The sequence below is a fragment of the Ovis aries genome, chromosome 5, assembly GCF_016772045.2.
Source record: "Ovis aries strain OAR_USU_Benz2616 breed Rambouillet chromosome 5, ARS-UI_Ramb_v3.0, whole genome shotgun sequence".
Classification (NCBI taxonomy): Eukaryota; Metazoa; Chordata; class Mammalia; order Artiodactyla; family Bovidae; genus Ovis; species Ovis aries.
In genome coordinates this window covers 23540719-23560032 of record NC_056058.1, presented here as the reverse complement: position 1 = coordinate 23560032, position 19314 = coordinate 23540719, and the positions used below count along the sequence as shown (strand labels likewise).

The 19314-nt window shown below is 33.0% G+C and overlaps 1 protein-coding gene across 2 annotated transcripts in view; it reads left to right on the top strand.

The window, feature by feature from the left end:
- Positions 1-18833, top strand: part of SLC12A2 (solute carrier family 12 member 2) — a 94232-nt gene extending 75399 nt beyond the window's left edge. Inside the window, exons 19-27 of one of the 2 annotated variants that reach the window (XM_012178176.4) lie at positions 2225-2304; positions 4554-4679; positions 7341-7388; positions 8810-8932; positions 10410-10521; positions 11576-11662; positions 12915-13050; positions 13360-13427; positions 15969-18833. In XM_012178176.4, the coding sequence (XP_012033566.1) occupies positions 2225-2304; positions 4554-4679; positions 7341-7388; positions 8810-8932; positions 10410-10521; positions 11576-11662; positions 12915-13050; positions 13360-13427; positions 15969-16104 (916 nt within the window). In that variant the 3' untranslated portion in view covers positions 16105-18833. The remainder of the gene's footprint in view (positions 1-2224; positions 2305-4553; positions 4680-7340; positions 7389-8809; positions 8933-10409; positions 10522-11575; positions 11663-12914; positions 13051-13359; positions 13428-15968) is intronic. The other variant, XM_015095938.3, reaches the window with a different exon arrangement.
- Positions 18834-19314: the final 481 nt, after the last annotated feature.

The window sequence follows — 19314 nt, the reverse complement described above, 5'->3', positions numbered from 1 at the left end:
ATTTTTATAAATCTCCTTGTATTGATTAGTAAAACATGCCATAGATAAGATTTCCCAAGGAATTGTTAAGTGGTTTTAGTAAAATTCAAGCTCTGCTGGGTTTGTCAGAGGTTGTGACTGCTCTTTGGGTTTGTTACTTGTTTATAAACAGCATTTCATTCTCCCTTTCTTATTCTGTGGTCTGTACTTTGTATACATGTGGATCAGGGAAAGGAGGACAGTATGAAAGAAAGAATGCATCAAGAGGGCCTTGAGCCAGGGAGTATGCTTTTTTCCTTTGAAGATGTAAGACCAGTGAGGTGGAGTAGTTATCCTAGAAGACAGAAAAAGGGACATTTTTGCAAATAATCATTCGTTTTTTGCTGTGCTTGTAATAATGGGAGCACTGAAAGAAGGGAGTCTTATCTGACACTGATCTTGCAGGAACTGAAGTGAATGTTTGCTCTGAAAGTCCAGTATTGTGTGTCAGGCAGCAGTTTAAAAATAGGTCAAATATTGCTCTCTGGTTTCTGAAACTATAGGAGTTGATGGCTGTTTGAAAGCAGTGATACTGCTTACTCTTTTATCTTGTGACACTTATGTTTTGGCTGTGATTTGAAATACCTGGAACAGTTAAGGTATACTTTATTTACTATGTATGTATTAACAGTATGGAGGGTTTGAAACTGCAAATCAATTTCTATAGCTTAAAATAATTATATAGATTATAGGAATTTCTATATGTTATAGCAAAAATATTTAGCTGTTTTAATCTGAAGTAAACTTAGAGCTATATTCCCTGAATTTTCTTAAAGGACATTGATTTTGGCTCAATTACTTTATTAACTATTTAAAAAAATACTTGTAGTTATTTCTTTTCTAATAATTAATTAGATCTTTGACAGTAGAGCTGAGATTGTCTATTCATGTTTTCTCCAGTGAATCTCTTTTGACCTTGTTTAAAATTCAACCAAGGAGAAATGAGGTTGAAATTGTCTCCCTGTGATTTAAAACAATGACAAGAGACCTTTTACAATGGCATATTTATCAATAAGAACAAAAATTTGATCATTTATTAGTTTCCTTTTTGTTATGTCTAGCTATAGGTTACCATATCATTTGTGTAATTAAAGATAATAACTAGAGAAAAGCCTGCTGCCATTGAGCTTCCCTCATAGTTCAGTTGGTAAAGAATCTACCTGCAATGCAGGAGACCCCGGTTTGATTCCTGGGTTGGGAAGATGCCCTGGAGAATGGATAGGCTACCCACTCCAGAATTCTTGGGCTTCCCTTGTAGCTTGCTGGTAAAAAAATCCGCCCGCAATGTGGGAGACCTAGGTTCGATCACTGGGTTGGGAAGATCCCCTGGAGAAGGGAAAGGCTACCCACTCCACGCAAAGGCTACCCACTCCATGCAAAGAATCGTAAAGAGTCGGACACAACTGAGTGACTTTTACCAGGGAACAATAAGTTTTGCAATTGGAAACTGTTAATTGCAATTGGAAACAATTTTGCAATTATTAAAGCTGGCTTTAACAGCTTAGGTCTGCATGATTTATGATGTTAACAAAGTTTTCAGAATTTAAGTCTGGTTTTAGAGTTGTCTTCGAGGTTTTAATGTATTTTACCTATATATAAGATGCTCCTGTTTTTGTTTTTAAAAAAATTAAAAGGGCATATCAATACATTTCTGCAAATGAATATATAATCTTAGGACCAAGATTTAACTTTTTAACCAGTTTTGTAAAAATTTTTAAATTACTTGAAAAATACTCTTCTCCTTTCATAAGTGATAAGGGATCCCTTCATACTATACAACCGGGTCTCATTCTCAGAACCTGTCTTCTTTGCCTTCACATATTTCTCTTGGCTTTAAATGTATAAGCCTAAATTATATATGATGGGATTACTGAAAGGTTTTTTTTTTCCCCCATAATTTTAGTTTGTTTCTGATAGATAAAACTATAGTTACTGCTTTAAACCACCACTGTAGGTAAAATGTCAATACTATAAAGAACTATACTTAAGTAGATTTTAGAGGTATTACAGAAAAAGGGGATGGGAAATGGTATAGGTTTTGAAAGTAACATATGATATCACCATAATTTTCAAAGCATATTTGAAAAAATCAGATATTTAAACCTGAAAGTAATTTTAGAGATTGTCAACTATTGCCTTCATTTTATAGAGAAGGAGACTGAAATTTTTTGTGGTTTAAAAAATTGCTATTTTTTTCATGTTACAGTGATGCTTTTGATATACAATATGGAGTAGTAGTTATCCGCCTACAAGAAGGTCTGGATATATCTCATCTTCAAGGACAAGGTAAATCTTGTTTGAGATAAGATATATGTATACCTTAATATATTCTTAAGTATATCTTAAGAATATAAATTACTTTGTTAGAAAAATGTCCTTCAATACTTTTAATATTTACCATCTAATCTGTGTCATATACTTATTGTATGTCATTTAAAGATCTGTTTGGCACCATCGGAGTTTGTATTTTCTCATTGCACCAATCTGGATAAAAGCTAGTAATTATTAATATATAATACAATTCAAATTGTAAGTTTAAGAGAAACAAATGTTAGCTATGATTGTAGTTTGGCCAGATTTATAAAAATACATGATAAATAAAATAATCAGAGGAAAACATTTTAGACATTTTCATGTTTATGAAAAGTGTACTTTGTACATAGAGGCATATTATTAATGAAAGACTCTTTCTTCAGAGAAGACCCTATAAATATTTTTTAAACTTTCTCATTTTGAAATAATTATAGATTCACAAAAATGTGTGTATACTTCATCCACTTTCCTCTAATGGTAACATCTTATATATTCCATTTTATCTTCAGTTCAACATCAAAACCGGGATATTGACATTGGGACAATTTGCATACCTTACTCAGATTTCACCATTTTTACATACATGTGTGTGCACACGAGCACATGTGTAGTTCTGGTTTCACTCACTTGTCACATTTGTTTCATGTAAGATACAGAGCTGTTCCATCACCAGAAAGATCTCTCTTGTACAGCTGCTTTATACCTTCTATCATATTCTTTCCCTAGTCTTTAACCCCTGACATCCTAATCTCCTCTCAAGCTGTATAATTTTTCAAGCATTAAAAATTTTTTTCATTAAACTTAAAACCTGTTAAAGTATACTTAGCATTTTTACCAACTTTATAAAAACTAGGGTAAATTCCATACCCTCTAATGCTTTCCTGGGTAGTTTAAAAAATACTATAAGCTTAAGAAAATTTGCATACCTAATATTTACCCTTATCAATTAGTTGATGAGGTCATCAAAATTAGCTAAGCCTAAATAGCTGAGAGCCATGTAATGAACTTTTGTCATCTGTTTATGTATTTAAACTGTTTTAATCCTCCCACTCCCCCCACCATTTTAAGGGTATTGTGCAGTTCTGAAAGGAATGCTTTGAGGTCTTTATCCATGTAACACAAAAGTATGGCCTGCTGAAAATGCATTTTCTTACTCTGGAGTAGGCCTTGCAAAATACTATTTTCGTTCCCTCTTGCTCTCACAGTAATTTTGGTTTAGGATACCTGTTAACTCTGCATAGTTATTACTAGTGTTCCCTTTCACTCTCAAAAATATCAGTTTGGCTAATAAATTATATATTCAAGTGTTAATAATCATTATGAGGATTGTTTTGAAACCCTTGTTATTCATCATTAAGATCTGGAAACAGGAATTTGCTTTAGCACGTGGCTTAAGAGCACAGGCTGTGGAGTCAGATATGCTTTAGTAATTTCCAGCCTTTTCTCTTAGTAGTTTTGTAGCCAGGCCAAATGTGCTGCCTTCTGAGCCTCAGTTTTCTCATCTTTATTCAGAGGATTATTGTGAAGATTAAATAGGAGATGCTGACTGATACCGTCTTCGCACAGTGCTGGCACCTAGGCTTATGTACTTCCTATGTTTATTGCTCTTAATGCATACATATCAGTGACAAGGACTATGGATAGAGGATCAGTTTCATACCCTGTTTGTCTTTATGATAAATACTTTCATCGTGGAAGCTAAATGTTTGCTAAACCTTTCCTAAAAAGCAGAAAATGAAGAAAGTACTTTAAAAATAAGGAGGTAACACATTTACCATGAGCTAAGGAAAACCCTCTATCCCATTTAGTTCAACAGTCATGGGTATACTTTTTCACTGTTGTCTATCATCCTATATGTATATCAACATTTGTCACATTCTATATTTTTTTACATGTGTAAATGACTTTGAAATTAGAGTTGATTCACATTTTATACATCATTCTTTTGTCTACCATATTATGTTCTGTAAAACTCAGTCATTACTGATTTCTCCCTCATCACCTAATTAAAATGTCTGACAGTTGTGGCCGAATATAATTTAGTTGAATGGTCATTTCAAAATGGATTATCACATTCCTTTATATAAGAAATAATTTATTATGAACTCACCATTATCTCATAATAAACTGTGCTTAAAATTGTCATTAAATTGATGTTACACCATGATGCCCTCTTTGATTGAAAGATTTAGAAAATATTTTGAATACTTTTATGTCTACAGAAGAATTACTGTCATCACAAGAGAAATCTCCTGGTGTAAAGGATGTGGTACTAAGTGTGGAATATAGTAAAAAATCAGATTTAGATACTTCTAAACCATCCAGTGAGAAATCCATTACACATAAAGGTAATTTTTATTAAACAAGAAATTTTATTAATGGTTTTAGAAGAAATGGTTTTATTATATGGCATGTCTTACAAAGTAACTAGTTTTCAAATATGTACTGTTCATTTCTACTTGCTCAGGTCAAAGTTATGCCTTTCAAAAATGGCTCCAAATAATCAATTATTTTTAAGGTATTGAATAGCTCATAGAATAGAAACCATGCTAGTTAATTAAATACTAATATGCTCTTGTATGTTTTTGTTTATACATAATTTTAATTAGAAACATAGGTTAAAGCTGAGTTTGCAAAGAAACTTGGTAGTTTTGGAGTAATGTGTATATAGCATATGATAACACTGAAAGGAATGAGGTTTATAAGATTAGTTTATCTGATTTTTTTGGTTAATCAAGATATTTTAATACCAGAGGTTTTATGTACTGAAATACCCAGAATATTTATATATCTACTGTACCTAGTATTGTTCAGGTAAAACAGTGTAATAAAAAATCAACTTAATCTCCTCCCAAGAAATGAGCTATTTATGTTTAGTTGCTGAACTCTTTGAGTCATAACTATAGACATAAATACCCCTGGTGGCTAAGCCAGGATTTAAGCCACCAAAAAACCTTCCAAACCTCCTGAGACTTCAGAATAATTTCATCCATAAATCCCTGTCATGTCTATGAGAAGGAAAAAGGAATGACTTCCAAATCTTACTCTCCCACCCTCACTCTCCTACCTCTGTTCAGTCCAGTATCTCCGTCTGTCCTACTCCCAGCTGACATGCGACGAGAAGAATCTGCACTGTAAATCATCAAACCATGTCATACTTTTGATTCATATAAAATAATTACCATTCTTTTTCTGAAATTATCATGGAAATTTGATAACTTAACTCTGAAATCTTTTCTAGATCATTTAGAAGCATTAATGCTGCTTTTTCTTTCCTCCTTATTTGTTTGCTTAGAGTAGTGACAGTTGAAAGTTCAGTTGCGACCCATTTTCCATATCAGTTCTTTGCTGGCTTTTTTTTTTTTTTTCTATTTCACCTCAAAATTCTATAAACTGATTCTGCTAACACTTAAACGTCCCTGCATTTACTTTTAGTTTATGGTATACATTCTTTCATTTACTCTTACTTTTTTTGTTACTGTTCCCCTTTTCTCTTGCCTCAAAACAGATCTTTTCTTTACAGGAATCCGTTAGGAATTAATAGGTAAAGCTATGACAGGAGAAGTAATGTTTATCAGTCATCTACTGCTCCTCTCACACTGTAGTAGATGTTACCCTTACATTAGCTTATGTGTGTCACAATCTTATCAAGGCATTATTTTCATAGAGTAGGGAACTAGGTCAGTATATTTCTACTCATCTTTTTCTTTTAAAAATGTAAATGCCCTTAAAATTAGTTTAAATCACTTTTAAGTGTCATATTTTCTTCACATTTCTGAGCTCTTTGAAACGAATACAGAATGTCCATAGTTATGTTTTTTATTACTATTAAAGGTAGATAATATCAAACATCTGCTTTATAAGAACAGTTTATTTAATAGTATAAAATCAGATGTAATAATTTAAATTTCTTATTCCATAATATGCATAAAAAGTAGCATTCAAAAATAGCATGCATTTTGTTAGCTTTCTGTTTAGCTGATTTTCAGAATTATAGAAAATATAGAAAAGTTTATAGAAAAAGCCTGCAGAATTATAAACATTCTGTTACTGTTTTTATATCTCGTATGTCTATCTTACTGAGGCCTGCAGTATGCAGAGGGACAAAAAGAGTACCCTTTAAATACATGTTTTATGATAGGCACTGGGCTCAGTGCATTAATGCTTGCACTATAAAAACCTTAAGAGGGTAGGTATTGTTCAACCTTTTAACAAATGAGGAAAGTGAGGCGTTAAGTAATTAGCTCAAGGTGACACCACTAGAAAAAGGTTTAGAGGTACTCTTGAAATGCTGGGAGTCTGACTCAAGAGCCCGTCACTGTAGTGTACTCTTTCCTGTCCAAATTGGGAGTTTTATGTGCCTTAAACAAATAGTACAGCTTATATTAAGAAAAAAAATATAGGTTAAGAAAAGTATTAATCCTGCGAAATATTTATAGATATATAAATATAAATGGACTGTATATGCTACATATATGCATATACTCACACACACATATATGTATATACAAATTTATGTATTTGAAAAATCACTCCTGTATAACCTGGCATTTTATATAAACCATAAGACTCTTGTCTTTGATCAAATTCCTTAATATTTCAAGTGGTAATTAATTTTTATAGAAACAAAATATCTGCTCCTAAAATTACTTGGCAGCCATTTGCAAATATGATGGCATATTTGACTGCAACATCAATTTTTTGATATCATGTTTCTACTCTATAAGCCATAACAACGGATTTCAAGTTTGCCAGTTTAAAGTTTTTGCCAGTTTTACAGGAATAAAATTTCAGGGTGGGTGTTACTCAGTAGCCTTGTTGGAGGAATCTAACATGTTTGCTTTTTCAATCCTGAACACTCAGTCTAGAAAATATCCTCAGTCTTAATTATTTTTCACACTGTTTCTTCATACTGTGTTTGCTTATAAATGTGTTCTAGTTACATATTCATTATTTTATTAATAAAAAGGCAATTAACTTATATTTTGTGTTTCTTAAACATAATCTAGATGAGGAAGAGGATGGCAAGACTCCAACTCAACCACTGTTGAAAAAAGGCAGGCATTTTTCATCATTTTATTTTAATCTCTTTTCTCATACTGTTAATTCTTTAACTCCAATTTTATTATTTTCTTTCTTTACCTTGGTTTTTATTTTCATGGTGAGGTGATGTTACAGTTATTTATTAAATGCAGATTAGAAAAATAATGACTGGTCCAAATAAAGCATTAAATCGTCCCAGCAAAAGGTGATATATCAAAAACAAATTCTTTTAAATCACAGTAGCATTTCAGGAATATTCAAATCCTGAAAGTCAGTATTTTAATTTTATAATTTAAACTGCATGGTTTAGATGATAAGTAGAGACACTGAAGTAGGTTTATTTACAGTGTCACTTGCAGTCTTTACCATCAGTTGTACCCAGCCAAGTCCTTAATTTTGATACTAATATATTTCTCATTTCAAAAATCACAAGATTTCTCACAGTCCTGCTGCGTTTGGGAGATACAGTCATGTCAACGTACATGAATTTTATGAGAAGGAGATAGAGGTGAGAGTTATGGAGCAGTGTGGTTTGGTAGCCATGCTATTTCATCATGCAAAGTCCTTCGTCATGTTTCCATACCTCATGGCAGCATGAAACGTGGATGATAAGCCATTCTTCAGAAGTGACCAGATTTCTTTCTGTGGATTTATGCTTTGAAAATCTGGCATAGGGATTTCATTGTAGTCATTTGCTTGCTCACAGTCAGTGCTGATTTTTTTTCTTTCTTTTTAATTCCTAGCGATATAAATGAGAATTCCATTGACAAATTGTTGTTTAGACCTGCAGCAAATGGGTGCTCTTCCTGGGAGTTCCCATATTCTTTTTGTGGTTCACAGAAAGATGTTGTGCTTATATGGCTTTAGAATTGGGCCTCACATATTGAGGGGACAAGAGTTAGGTAAAGATGAGGGAGTTTTTCCTTCTTCAGTGAGACAGTGAGAGGTTTTACTGTGATAACTGCATGATTGTATTGATATGTCTCCCACTTCCTTCTGTCTTTTATATTACAGATATAAACATTTAAATATTTTTGAGCTTTAAATTATTGAGAAACCCAATTACAAAAGAAATATGTTCATGGAACAGGCATAAATTTACTTTGCCCAGTCAGCCTAAAACAGCTTTTCAAAAGTCAAAATCTAGCAGTTATAATTTTATTTACTGGTTTTGTGATTCTCTTTCATTCAGAATGCTTCAAAATATTAGAAATTAGGCAAGGTAGTTTGGATGAGTATAGATATATTTATCTATAACCATTTAAAAGTATGTTTAAATTACAAGCAATTAATTGTGTTGTGAAAAATGCCATGTATACAATTGTCTACATTATAAACATCTGAATATACAAAAGTTAGGAAACTATGGAAATTTAGCAAGATATACTTTAACGTTTACCTCTCTTATATCTTATTTTTCTGCTTAATCCTTCAGAGTCCAAAGGCCCTGCTGTGCCTTTAAACGTAGCTGACCAAAAGCTTCTTGAAGCTAGTACACAATTTCAGAAAAAACAGGGAAAGAATACTATTGACGTCTGGTGGCTTTTTGATGATGGAGGTAAGGTTGATAACCTACTTTTTTTTTTAACAAGTTTAAATTTTTTGAAGTTGTGAGGGCGGTATTAGGAAATAGCATGTACTCTTTACTCACTGACCCATTCCCATTAGGCCAACATCCCCCAAAGCATTAGGATTAGTTCCAGAATCAGGCGTCGCACTTAGTTGTCATCTCTTTTCAGTATCCTTTGGTTTGAAAGTTGCTCAGCCCTTCTTTGAGCTTCATGACTTTAAAAATTTAAAAAAAAATTAGACCATTTTGTAGAATGTCACTCGATTTGAAGTGCTATTTAATGATTCATAATAATTAGTTTCAAGTTACGTATTTTGGGTAGAAATATCACAAGAGTGATGCTGTGCCTTCTGTCTGCGTCTCATCAGGTGGCTCATGATGTTGATTAGTCTCATCACTGGTGAAAGTAGCTTTGACCTTTGAGTAAGGTGGCTTTCACTATGTTTATATACTGAAAAGCTATTATTGCCACCTTTTATAATTACAGGTATTTGGGGCATGGGCAATTTCTTTGAGACCATGTAAATATTCTGTTGTTGCTGTGATTTTTGCCACCATCTTGAGAATCCATTGATATTTCCGCCTGAATTTATTTTTGCTGTTATTGTGGTGTGTATGTGGTTTCCAAATGATGATTTTTCCAATCCCATCATTTCTTCCTTATTAGTTTTATCTGGTGTTTAACTGTAAAGAAGAGCTTTCTCTTCACTTCTATGTGTGTAGACTTAACAGTCTCCAATTTTATTCAATGGGTTAGCATTTTTCATTTTTATAATTTATTTTGATGTTCCAGATTTGACCAGCAGTATCCTCTTTAGGCTAACGTCTGTGTCCATTTGTTATGTCCTGATCATTCTTTATTTTATGATAAAATATGATGTTCCAGGCTCAATTTTGTACTTCACCTGCAACAGCACTTGAATGACCCTTTATCCAAAGAGCCTTGATTCCTTTCAGTGAAGAACAGTATTTAGAAACATAGGTCAGAGCATTAGATATGCCCATTTCTACTAGGGTGTCACTGCTCCCATGCCCTCTCAGTGGACAGATGTAGGAAACACACAGCACTTATTTGTATGTATATGTGTAGATTGAAACCACTTCCATTGCCAACACTTTAGGGTTTGCTCCAGCTTCTCCCTTTTCATGTTTTGAAACATGACTCCCATTAGCTTCAGTGAACATTCTTTTTCTCGGTCCTGATATAACAAATCTCCCTACCCTACACGGCCAGTACCTCATTTTTTGCTTTCATGACATGGGCCTTGTCTTCACTGGACCTCCCTCCTTATTCAGGTCTGCCAAGTGGATTTTTGACTGAATCATTACAGGCAGGACAGAAAGAAAATGTTTGTTGTATATTGAAGTGTGGTAAAGGAGTTTTTAGCAGCTAGCTTGAATTAAAAGTTTTTAATTGAGAAATCAATGTTAAATGTAAATGATCTGTTATATTTTTATGACTTAGGTTTGACTTTATTGATACCTTATCTTCTGACTACCAAGAAAAAGTGGAAAGATTGTAAGATCAGAGTATTCATTGGTGGAAAAATAAATAGAATAGACCATGACCGAAGAGCGTAAGTCTGTTTTAAACTGATGAGCTTTTATCTAATAGTACTTCATTATTTCAATATCGGTTTGGTAGGGTAACAATTAGACAGTACAGAAAATGTCAGTAATGTTGCTCTGTTCTGTAGTGAAGCTGAAGAGTCTAAAATAAAACTTCATTCTCTTTAATTTAGTCTTAATGTTCAAGTTTAGATTCTTGGTTTTACTCACATGTAATATTTTTAATATGTTGACATTAGCACTGTCCATTCTCATTTCTGTCTGTCCTGTCACACAGTTCTAGTTCTGGTTTCAGTGCTTCTCTAAGTACCCTCTCTCTCATTTCTGACTATTTCATAATATATTGTACATATTGCTCCCAATTTCACGTTTGGAAAGAAAAGTTTCGGTCATGTGATGCCTCTGCTCCAAGGAATTTTACCTTCTTCTCTGTTACATACCATAGAAAGCCTGTGTGGCAGTCAGGGCCCTTTATAGTCTTGTTTCCTTTCTGTCTTTATCTCCTGTTCCCCCAAATATGCCTTCTACTTCAGTTTACATTTCTGCACCACCCCAAACATACATATGGTTTCAGACTTTTACTTCTTTGCCTGCTCTCGTCTCTCTACTACAAATAGTTCTTCACTAGCCTCCCTTCTGTGTTAAAATAACTCCATTCTTTAAAACCTAGTACTTATTGTCACCTTCCTCATAAGCCTTCCCTGTTCTCTAGTTGTTACAAATAACTGTTTACCAGTTTTTATTGAAATCCACGTACTTACTAATACAAATTAAAATTTAAAAAACCAGGTGCCATTCAAATTTAATTATTGTCTTCCTCTGTCCATTGGATACTAGGGAAAAATTCAGAGAATGTAAGAGAATACAAGTTTCTAGAGAATTTAGACATCTACTTTGTGAATGAGTAGTATAAATTAATTCGATGGATTTTGCTCAGCACCTGACATACTTTTCCTGTAAATCATTCTTTCCTATAAATCATATGGAGTCAGCCCTAACTAGAATAAAAATATTTCTATATACAGCCTTCATGTATATCAGTGCTGTTCACTTTTGTTCTAGGATGGCTACTTTGCTTAGCAAGTTCCGGATAGACTTCTCTGATATCATGGTCTTAGGAGATATTAACACTAAACCAAAGAAGGAAAAGTAAGTTATTAGATAAATTATCTTGTATAAATTTCTGATTCTTTTATGGATGACCTACTCAGACACTGTTATAGATTATTTAACTTAATTACCTGGGGTTTTGCCTGATTTTAGTTACATGTGAAGTCAACTTTTTCTTAAGCTAGCAGATAACTGACTGACATTGCCGATATTGAAGTAAGTCCAAAGGGTTTTCAATAATTAGAGAAAAATTCAATTACTGATTTACAAGTAATTTCTGAAAATCGTTAGTGCCACAGAAATTCGAAGTGGTTCTTTAAATTTCCATTGTTTTTCATTATGACCACTCAGTCCCTATTCCACATGTGTTACTTTCCACTATTTTATTACCAAAATGAGAAAGAAAAATCTAAGAATCTGCTTATAAATACTGCATTCAGAATTTACAAGAGTTAAGCAAAAGTAGATTTCATGGACTATTCTACTGAAAATGGTATATGGAAGTTGTTATAATTATATGTATTTATATTACTGTACATAATTTCAGTTACTCTCAGTTTTATGTTGAGTATATGATGAAGTCGGAAAAAAGAATTCATTTTAAGTAGAAAACAGTAAGACATACCTTGTAAGGTTGTAGTCATGGAGACTGTTTTTTCTCTTATAGAATTATATATACTAGGAGCTTTGTATGAGACTGATATTGAAAAATACCATTTTCACATTCATAGGGGGTTAGAATGCTGTTCATGCTCTCTTACCATCTTTTGTCCTATTAAGTATCTTCGGATCTAGAGCTTTAATTCTGCATCTTCTTAAATATTTAATATCTGCCTTTTCCTCCCTTCAAAATGTTCTAGTACCTTTTCTTACACTGCTTCTATTCAGGGATAATGGAACTGGGAAAGTGATTGAGTGTTTTGAATAAAGGAGTAACACAATTTGACTTATCTTTCATGGGTATCATTTTGGCTAATGTGATGAAATTTATTTAGGTTGAGGGAAGTGGGCATAGGAACAGATACTGATACAGGGAAATCTGCATTAGCAGTTAAAATTTCAATTCTCTTATTATGACTATGGTTCTAAGTTTCTCATCAGTTAGAGAAACTGTGATTGCTATTTTCAAAATAAATCGCCAGAATTAGGTTACAGAAGGGAGCACAACAGCTGGAAAACACTAACTTCTGAAGTTATAATTACATTAACTTTTCAAGTTATAATTTAATGTTTAAGATCTTACTGTTAAGTAATTCAACATAGGTTAACTGTCTGTATTCTTTTATTTAAGTATTGTAGCTTTTGATGAAATGATTGAGCCATACAGACTTCATGAAGATGATAAAGAACAAGATATTGCAGATAAAATGAAAGAAGATGAACCATGGCGAATAACAGATAATGAGCTTGAACTTTATAAGACCAAGGTATTCTTTCTCTCCTGCTTCCTTTTCATTAATCTTCTTTGTGTTTTTTTTTTAGAAAATACTTAAAAATAAATATCAAGAACTACAGTTGGTTATGAAAAGAACTAGTTGTGTAAACTAAATGTACTTTAAGTTGTACTTATGTTTGGATAGTGCCAAGTACTGCTTTTTTTTTTTTTTTTAAGTTTGGGAACGGATATTTTTATTATACCAAAATTGCTTTTGGTTTCTTTTTATCTATAGTTTTATGTGCCAGGGGAAATTCCAGTTTTCGAAAGGACTAAGAATGACTGTTATGTTTCATTTCAGACATACCGGCAGATCAGGTTAAATGAATTATTAAAGGAACATTCAAACACAGCTAATATCATTGTCATGTAAGTAATACCTATACTAAGATTTTCTTGGGTATTCATTTTATGATAATTCAATTAGGATTCATTTCTTCTACCAAAAATATATCTATAACCATAATAACTTAGTGGTTATGAGAGAAAAACAAACTTTTCTAATACACTTTGCTTTAAGCATATGAAGAAATCATTTAAGATAGGAAAGATAAACAAAAATATTAACCTTAAGCTTGTATAAATCTAAATAATTCCTTATCATAATAGCATATTCTGGGATTTTTTTCTTTATGCTTTTTCCCACTTTTAAAAAATTCCTTAACTTTGGAAATACCACAGCGTAACCATCAACATTTGTCAGGTAACAGGGCTGCAAGTTAAAATTTGGTTCCTAGACAGTTTCTTCATAGAAATAATTATATCAAGTTAGGTTGAGAATTAAATTTAGAACATGGTTCCTATCTGAATTTCCACTCCCAAGTTCCCACATACAAAATGTCATATAGACACAATGACTTTGCATTGAATATAGATACTTGTGCTCACTCTGGCTTTTCTTTCACTAAACCAGGTTACCTAGATCTTTCTTGAACCCAAATTTTCTAAGTCCTGGAGCCTGGTCCTTATATAGGTAAAAAAGGCTCAGATCTCTGAAAACATGTCAAATTATGAAACTAAGTAATACCAAAAGATTGCTATTTTTGACTAACAGCCAGGAAATTTGACTACACCAGGAAATTTCAAATTTTGTTGATGGCAATCAAGTATCTGTAATGAAAGTCACTAAAACATAGAAATCTAGAGAAAAACACTCTAGGGAGCAACTGGACATACTTCCACTACCTATAAATGAAAATGAAAGCTCAGAGATAGGTACAAGAAATTGAACATTAATATGTAGAATCAATTATGTTTGAATTTCACTCATCTGTATGTAGTTACCACTACCAAAGTTCAGATAGAAATATCCCTTTCTCCTAAAACAATTTTAAGGGGAGATTTGAGGTTTAATTTTAGATACTAACTCAGCAGTGGCCACAGGACTGGAAGAGGTCAGTTTTCATGCCAATCCCAGAGAAAGGCAGTGCCAAACAATGTTCAAACTACCACACAATTGCACTCATTTCACATGCTAGCAAAGGAATGCTCAAAATTCTCCAAGCTAGGCTTCAACAGTATGTGAACCAAAAACTTCCAGGTGTTCAAGCTGGATTTAGAAAAGGCAGAGGAACCAGAGATCAAATTGCCTGCATCTACTGGATGATAAAAAAGCAAGAAAATTCCAGAGAAACATCTGCTTCATGGACTGTGCTAAAGCATTTGACTGTGTGGATCACAACAAACTGGAAAATTTTTGAAGAGATGGGAATACCAGACCACCTTATCTACCTCCTGAGAAACCTGTATGCAGGTTGAGTATCAACAGTTAGAACCAGACATGGAACAACGGACTGGTTCCAAATTGGGAAAGGAGTGCATCAAGGCTGTATACTGTTACCCTGCTGTTTTAACTTGTATGCAGAATACATCATGCGAAATGCCAGGCTGGACGAAGCACAAGCTGGAGTCAAGATTGCTGGGAGAAATATCAATAACATCAGATATGCAGATGATACCACCCTTATGGCAGAAAGTGAAGAGGAACTAAAGAGCCTCTTGATGAAAGTGAAAAGGAGAGTGAAAAAGTTGGCTTAAAACTCAACATTCAAAAAACTAAGATCATGGCATCCAATCCCATCACTGCATGAGAAATAGATGGAGAAACAATGGTAACCGTGACAGATATCATTTTCTTGGGCTCCAAAATCACTGCAGACGGTGGCTGCAGCCATGAAATTAAAAGATGCTTGCTCTTTGGAAGAAAAGCTATGACTAACCTACACAGCATATTAAAAAGCAGACATTACTTTGCCGGCAAAGGTCCATATAGTCAAAGCTATGGTTTTTCCAGTAGTCATGTATGGATGTGAGTTTGGACCATAAAGAAGGCTGAGCACTGAAGAATTGATGCTTTTGAACTGTGGTGTTGGAGAAGACTCTTGAGAGTCCTTTGGACTGCAAGAAGATCAAATCAGTCCATCCTAAAGGAAATCAATCTGGAATATTCATTGGAAGGCCTGATGTTGAAGCTGAAACTCTGATACTTTGGCCACCTGATGCAAAGAACTGACTCATTAGAAAAGACCTTGGTACTGGGAAAGATTGAAGGTGGGAGGAGAAGGGGATGACAGGATGAGATGGTTGGATGGCATCCCTTGATTCAATGGATACAAGTTTGAGCAAGCTCCGGGAGTTGGTGAAGGACAAGGAAGCAGTACATGGGGTCACAAGGAGTCAGACACGACTGAGTGACTGGACAACAAAAATTTGCTGTTCTTAAGATATACTGTAAGAAATACTTTGTTCAAACTTGAAAAAAAAAATAGGAATATATGGTATAGTATAGTTGTTACAGTATATACTGTAATTATAGTAATTTTTAGTTACTATTACTGTGACTTATTGTTTTTATTATTTTATTCTTAGCTTAAATACATTGTTTAATTTCCTGTTGTTTTTTAATACCAGGAGTCTCCCAGTTGCAAGAAAAGGTGCTGTGTCTAGTGCTCTCTACATGGCATGGTTAGAAGCTCTATCCAAGGACCTGCCACCAATTCTCCTAGTCCGTGGGAATCATCAGAGTGTCCTTACCTTCTATTCTTAAGTGTTTTATCTGCACAGTGGACAGCCCTCCAGACGGTACTTCAGTGCCTAGTGAAGTAACTATCACTGAAATCTTCAACATCACAATGGCGAACTGTGACTTTTTTTCACTATTTCATTGATTTGAAAGCACACAGGGAAGTTGCTCCATTGATATATGTGTGGAGACTTCAGTTTTAGTCAATTCCGTATTTCAGTCTTAGTGAATGATGATTCCTTGTTGGACTGAAGCTTGTGAAAGTAAAGTTTTTCCTTTGCTACTTGAATAGCAATAAAAGTATGTTATTTTTTGATTGATGAAAGGAGTACAAAAAGCCTTTAGCCTTGAGGTGCCTTCTGAAATTAACCAAATTTCATCCATATATCCTCTTTTATAAATTTGTAGAATGTCAAACTTTGCCTTCCACTATTTTTATTTCTAATCTTTCCCACCTTAAAATGGACACCGCTTTTCTTTTTCCATTGACCAATTAGTGTTGAGTACTGTATGTTTTCTATTACTTTTGTAAATGTGTTTGTTAGCTATTAAAGGCGAGAATTAGGGCTAGTTAGTGAAAATGCAAGGGTAAAACTGAGAATCGAAAAGTGACCCCAAGGTTAGGTTTGCATTAGGATGTATAAATGTAGATCTAGGGGGAAAAAAGCCCAATAAACCTTTTTTTAAAAACCTCTAATTGGCTGTTATTTATATCTTTTTTGATTATTATTATTTGAATCCTTAGGGGAGGTTGAAGATTTATCCAGTACTTCTATACACCATCCTGAAAAATCACATATTGTCATTCTTTAAAGAAAATCTTTAAGACCATTTATATTTATTAGAAGAAAGATCTGTCCTAATTTAGAGTTTTCCTCAAATCTGAGGGACTTTTACAAAATGCTAAAAGATTTTCCTGGTTAAAATTAGACAAAGCATTGTCATTTAATAGAATATTTCAATAAATATATGGAATATCACTATATCATCCTTTTTTAAATCATTAAAATATTTAATGTTTCATCAAATGGTTAAATGGACCACTGGTTTCTTAGTGAAATGTTTTTAGGCTTAATTCATTCAACTGTCAAGTAAATAGTCTTAATTAATATACTCAGGTTTGAACAGATTATTCTGGACATTTAAATTTAATCCATTCTTAATACTTTAAAACTTCTGTGTTAAGAAAAACTGCCAGTTTGTGCTTTTGAAAAGTCTGTTTTGACATCATAGTCTACTAGTACAATTTGGACAGTGCATATGTACTGTTACTAAAAGCTTTATATGCAATTATTAATGTGAAGTTTTTTGTTTTTTATTCAAGGAAGGATTTCCTAGAAACATTTCAAGGGATTGTATGTCTACATATCTGTATGTGTGTGTGTATATATGTTTATGCATACACATATGCATATGTGTATTTATAATGACACAATGGTTTTTTGTATTTTAAAGTGTTAAGATTTATCATATTAAATTTTTTGTTTATGAGTTCACAGATTGAAAGACAGGTTTCATGGAGAACAAATGTGATCACTGGAAGGGCATGTAACTTCACACAGTTATCATTCGATTAGGAAATGGAGAATGTTTCACCTAAAGTACTCTTCAGTGTATTCACTGGTATAGGTTTCACTGGTGAAGAATTTATGTAGGTGTTCATGAATCTCGATAAAAATCTATAAAATTACTACTGTTGTTCAGTAGTGCAATATCTTTGCTGCATGAGTATGAACTAAGTTAATATCATAACAGAGATCTGATAGTAATTTTAAATTCAGAATGCTAAGAGAATGAGGTAATTGTTTTCCTAAAAACTTTTTCCTATGTTATAACTCACACCATTGTACCATTTTTTGGAGGTTTTGTACTGTTTAAGAGGAAAGACAGTGAAAATGTCAGATTCAGTAAACAATGTCATGTCTCAACTTTTTAAATGGATAATAGGGCATAACTGAGTGCTGCTATCTTGAAATGTGCACAGGTACACTTACTTTTTCTTTTTTTAAGTTTTTCCCATTCAGGAAAACCTCGTTGTGATCTGTACTGCAGGAACCAAATGTCATGCATCATACATATGTGTATAAAGTACATTAAATATATCTAAATATACATAATGGGGGAGGGTAATATTGTCTGTGAAATAACGTAAGAAGCTTTTCACTTAAAAGGAAATGCATTACTTTTACTTAACACTAGATACCAGGTCAAATTTTTCAAGGTTGTTTTTGTGCTCTGATAAATTGTAACAATTAATTCCTAGAAATGTTAGCTAATGTTGAAGCTATTCTACTCTATTTCATTTATGCTGAATTTGATTATTTTAATGCCAAAAATTTTAAGTTCTAATCATTGGTGATAACATGGAAATAAACAGTTATGCAATGGCATATGACCGTTCATTATTTCTCTAGGTAAAAATTCAGTGGGTTTAAAGAATGGTGGTGTTAAGCTGATTATTAACAGTTAATTAAATCACATATTTATTTGTCACATTACTTCATTTGTATTTTAGGTTTCCTTTTACATTCTTTTTTTATGCTTTCTGACATTACATATTTTTAAAGACTATGGAAAAATAATTTAAAGATTTGAGCTCTGGTGGATGTTTACTAGTTTGAAAATGTAATATTTTGATAATACTGTACTATAACTGTCACACAAATGCTTTTCTAATGTTTTAACGTTGAGTATTGCAGTTGCTGCTTTGTACAGAGGTTACTGCAATAAAGGAAGTGGATTCATTAAAACAATTTAATGTCTATTTATTTTATCCATTTTATAAATCTATATCAACTCTGTGATTTTTACCTCATTTATACAACTTATTTCATGGATGTCTTGAGTTTTTTAAAATGGCTTTTACCCTAATATTCATTGTTTGGAAAAGTTGTTTGAAGTTGTTCACTATCCTTAAACCTTTGGAGTAATCACTAATTTTCTTGACAGATTGAGCTATATCAGACACAGCTCATTTTGATATTTTGTAAATCATTTAACTTTTCTAATTCTGCTTTATTTGTCTTTTGGTTAAATCATGTGTTTATGAGTGAAGAAAGTAGAAATGGATTCACAGTCCCTGAGTTTAATCTGATTCATTTCTTGCTAAGATTTTTGGCAAAGCTAATTTACAGTTTTACAAAGCATTTTCCGTTTACCATTTGAACATTACAGTAGGTGTATTATATGTGCAGGACAGCCGTTTCTTTCTCTTCTACTCTTGAGAAAGTAGCT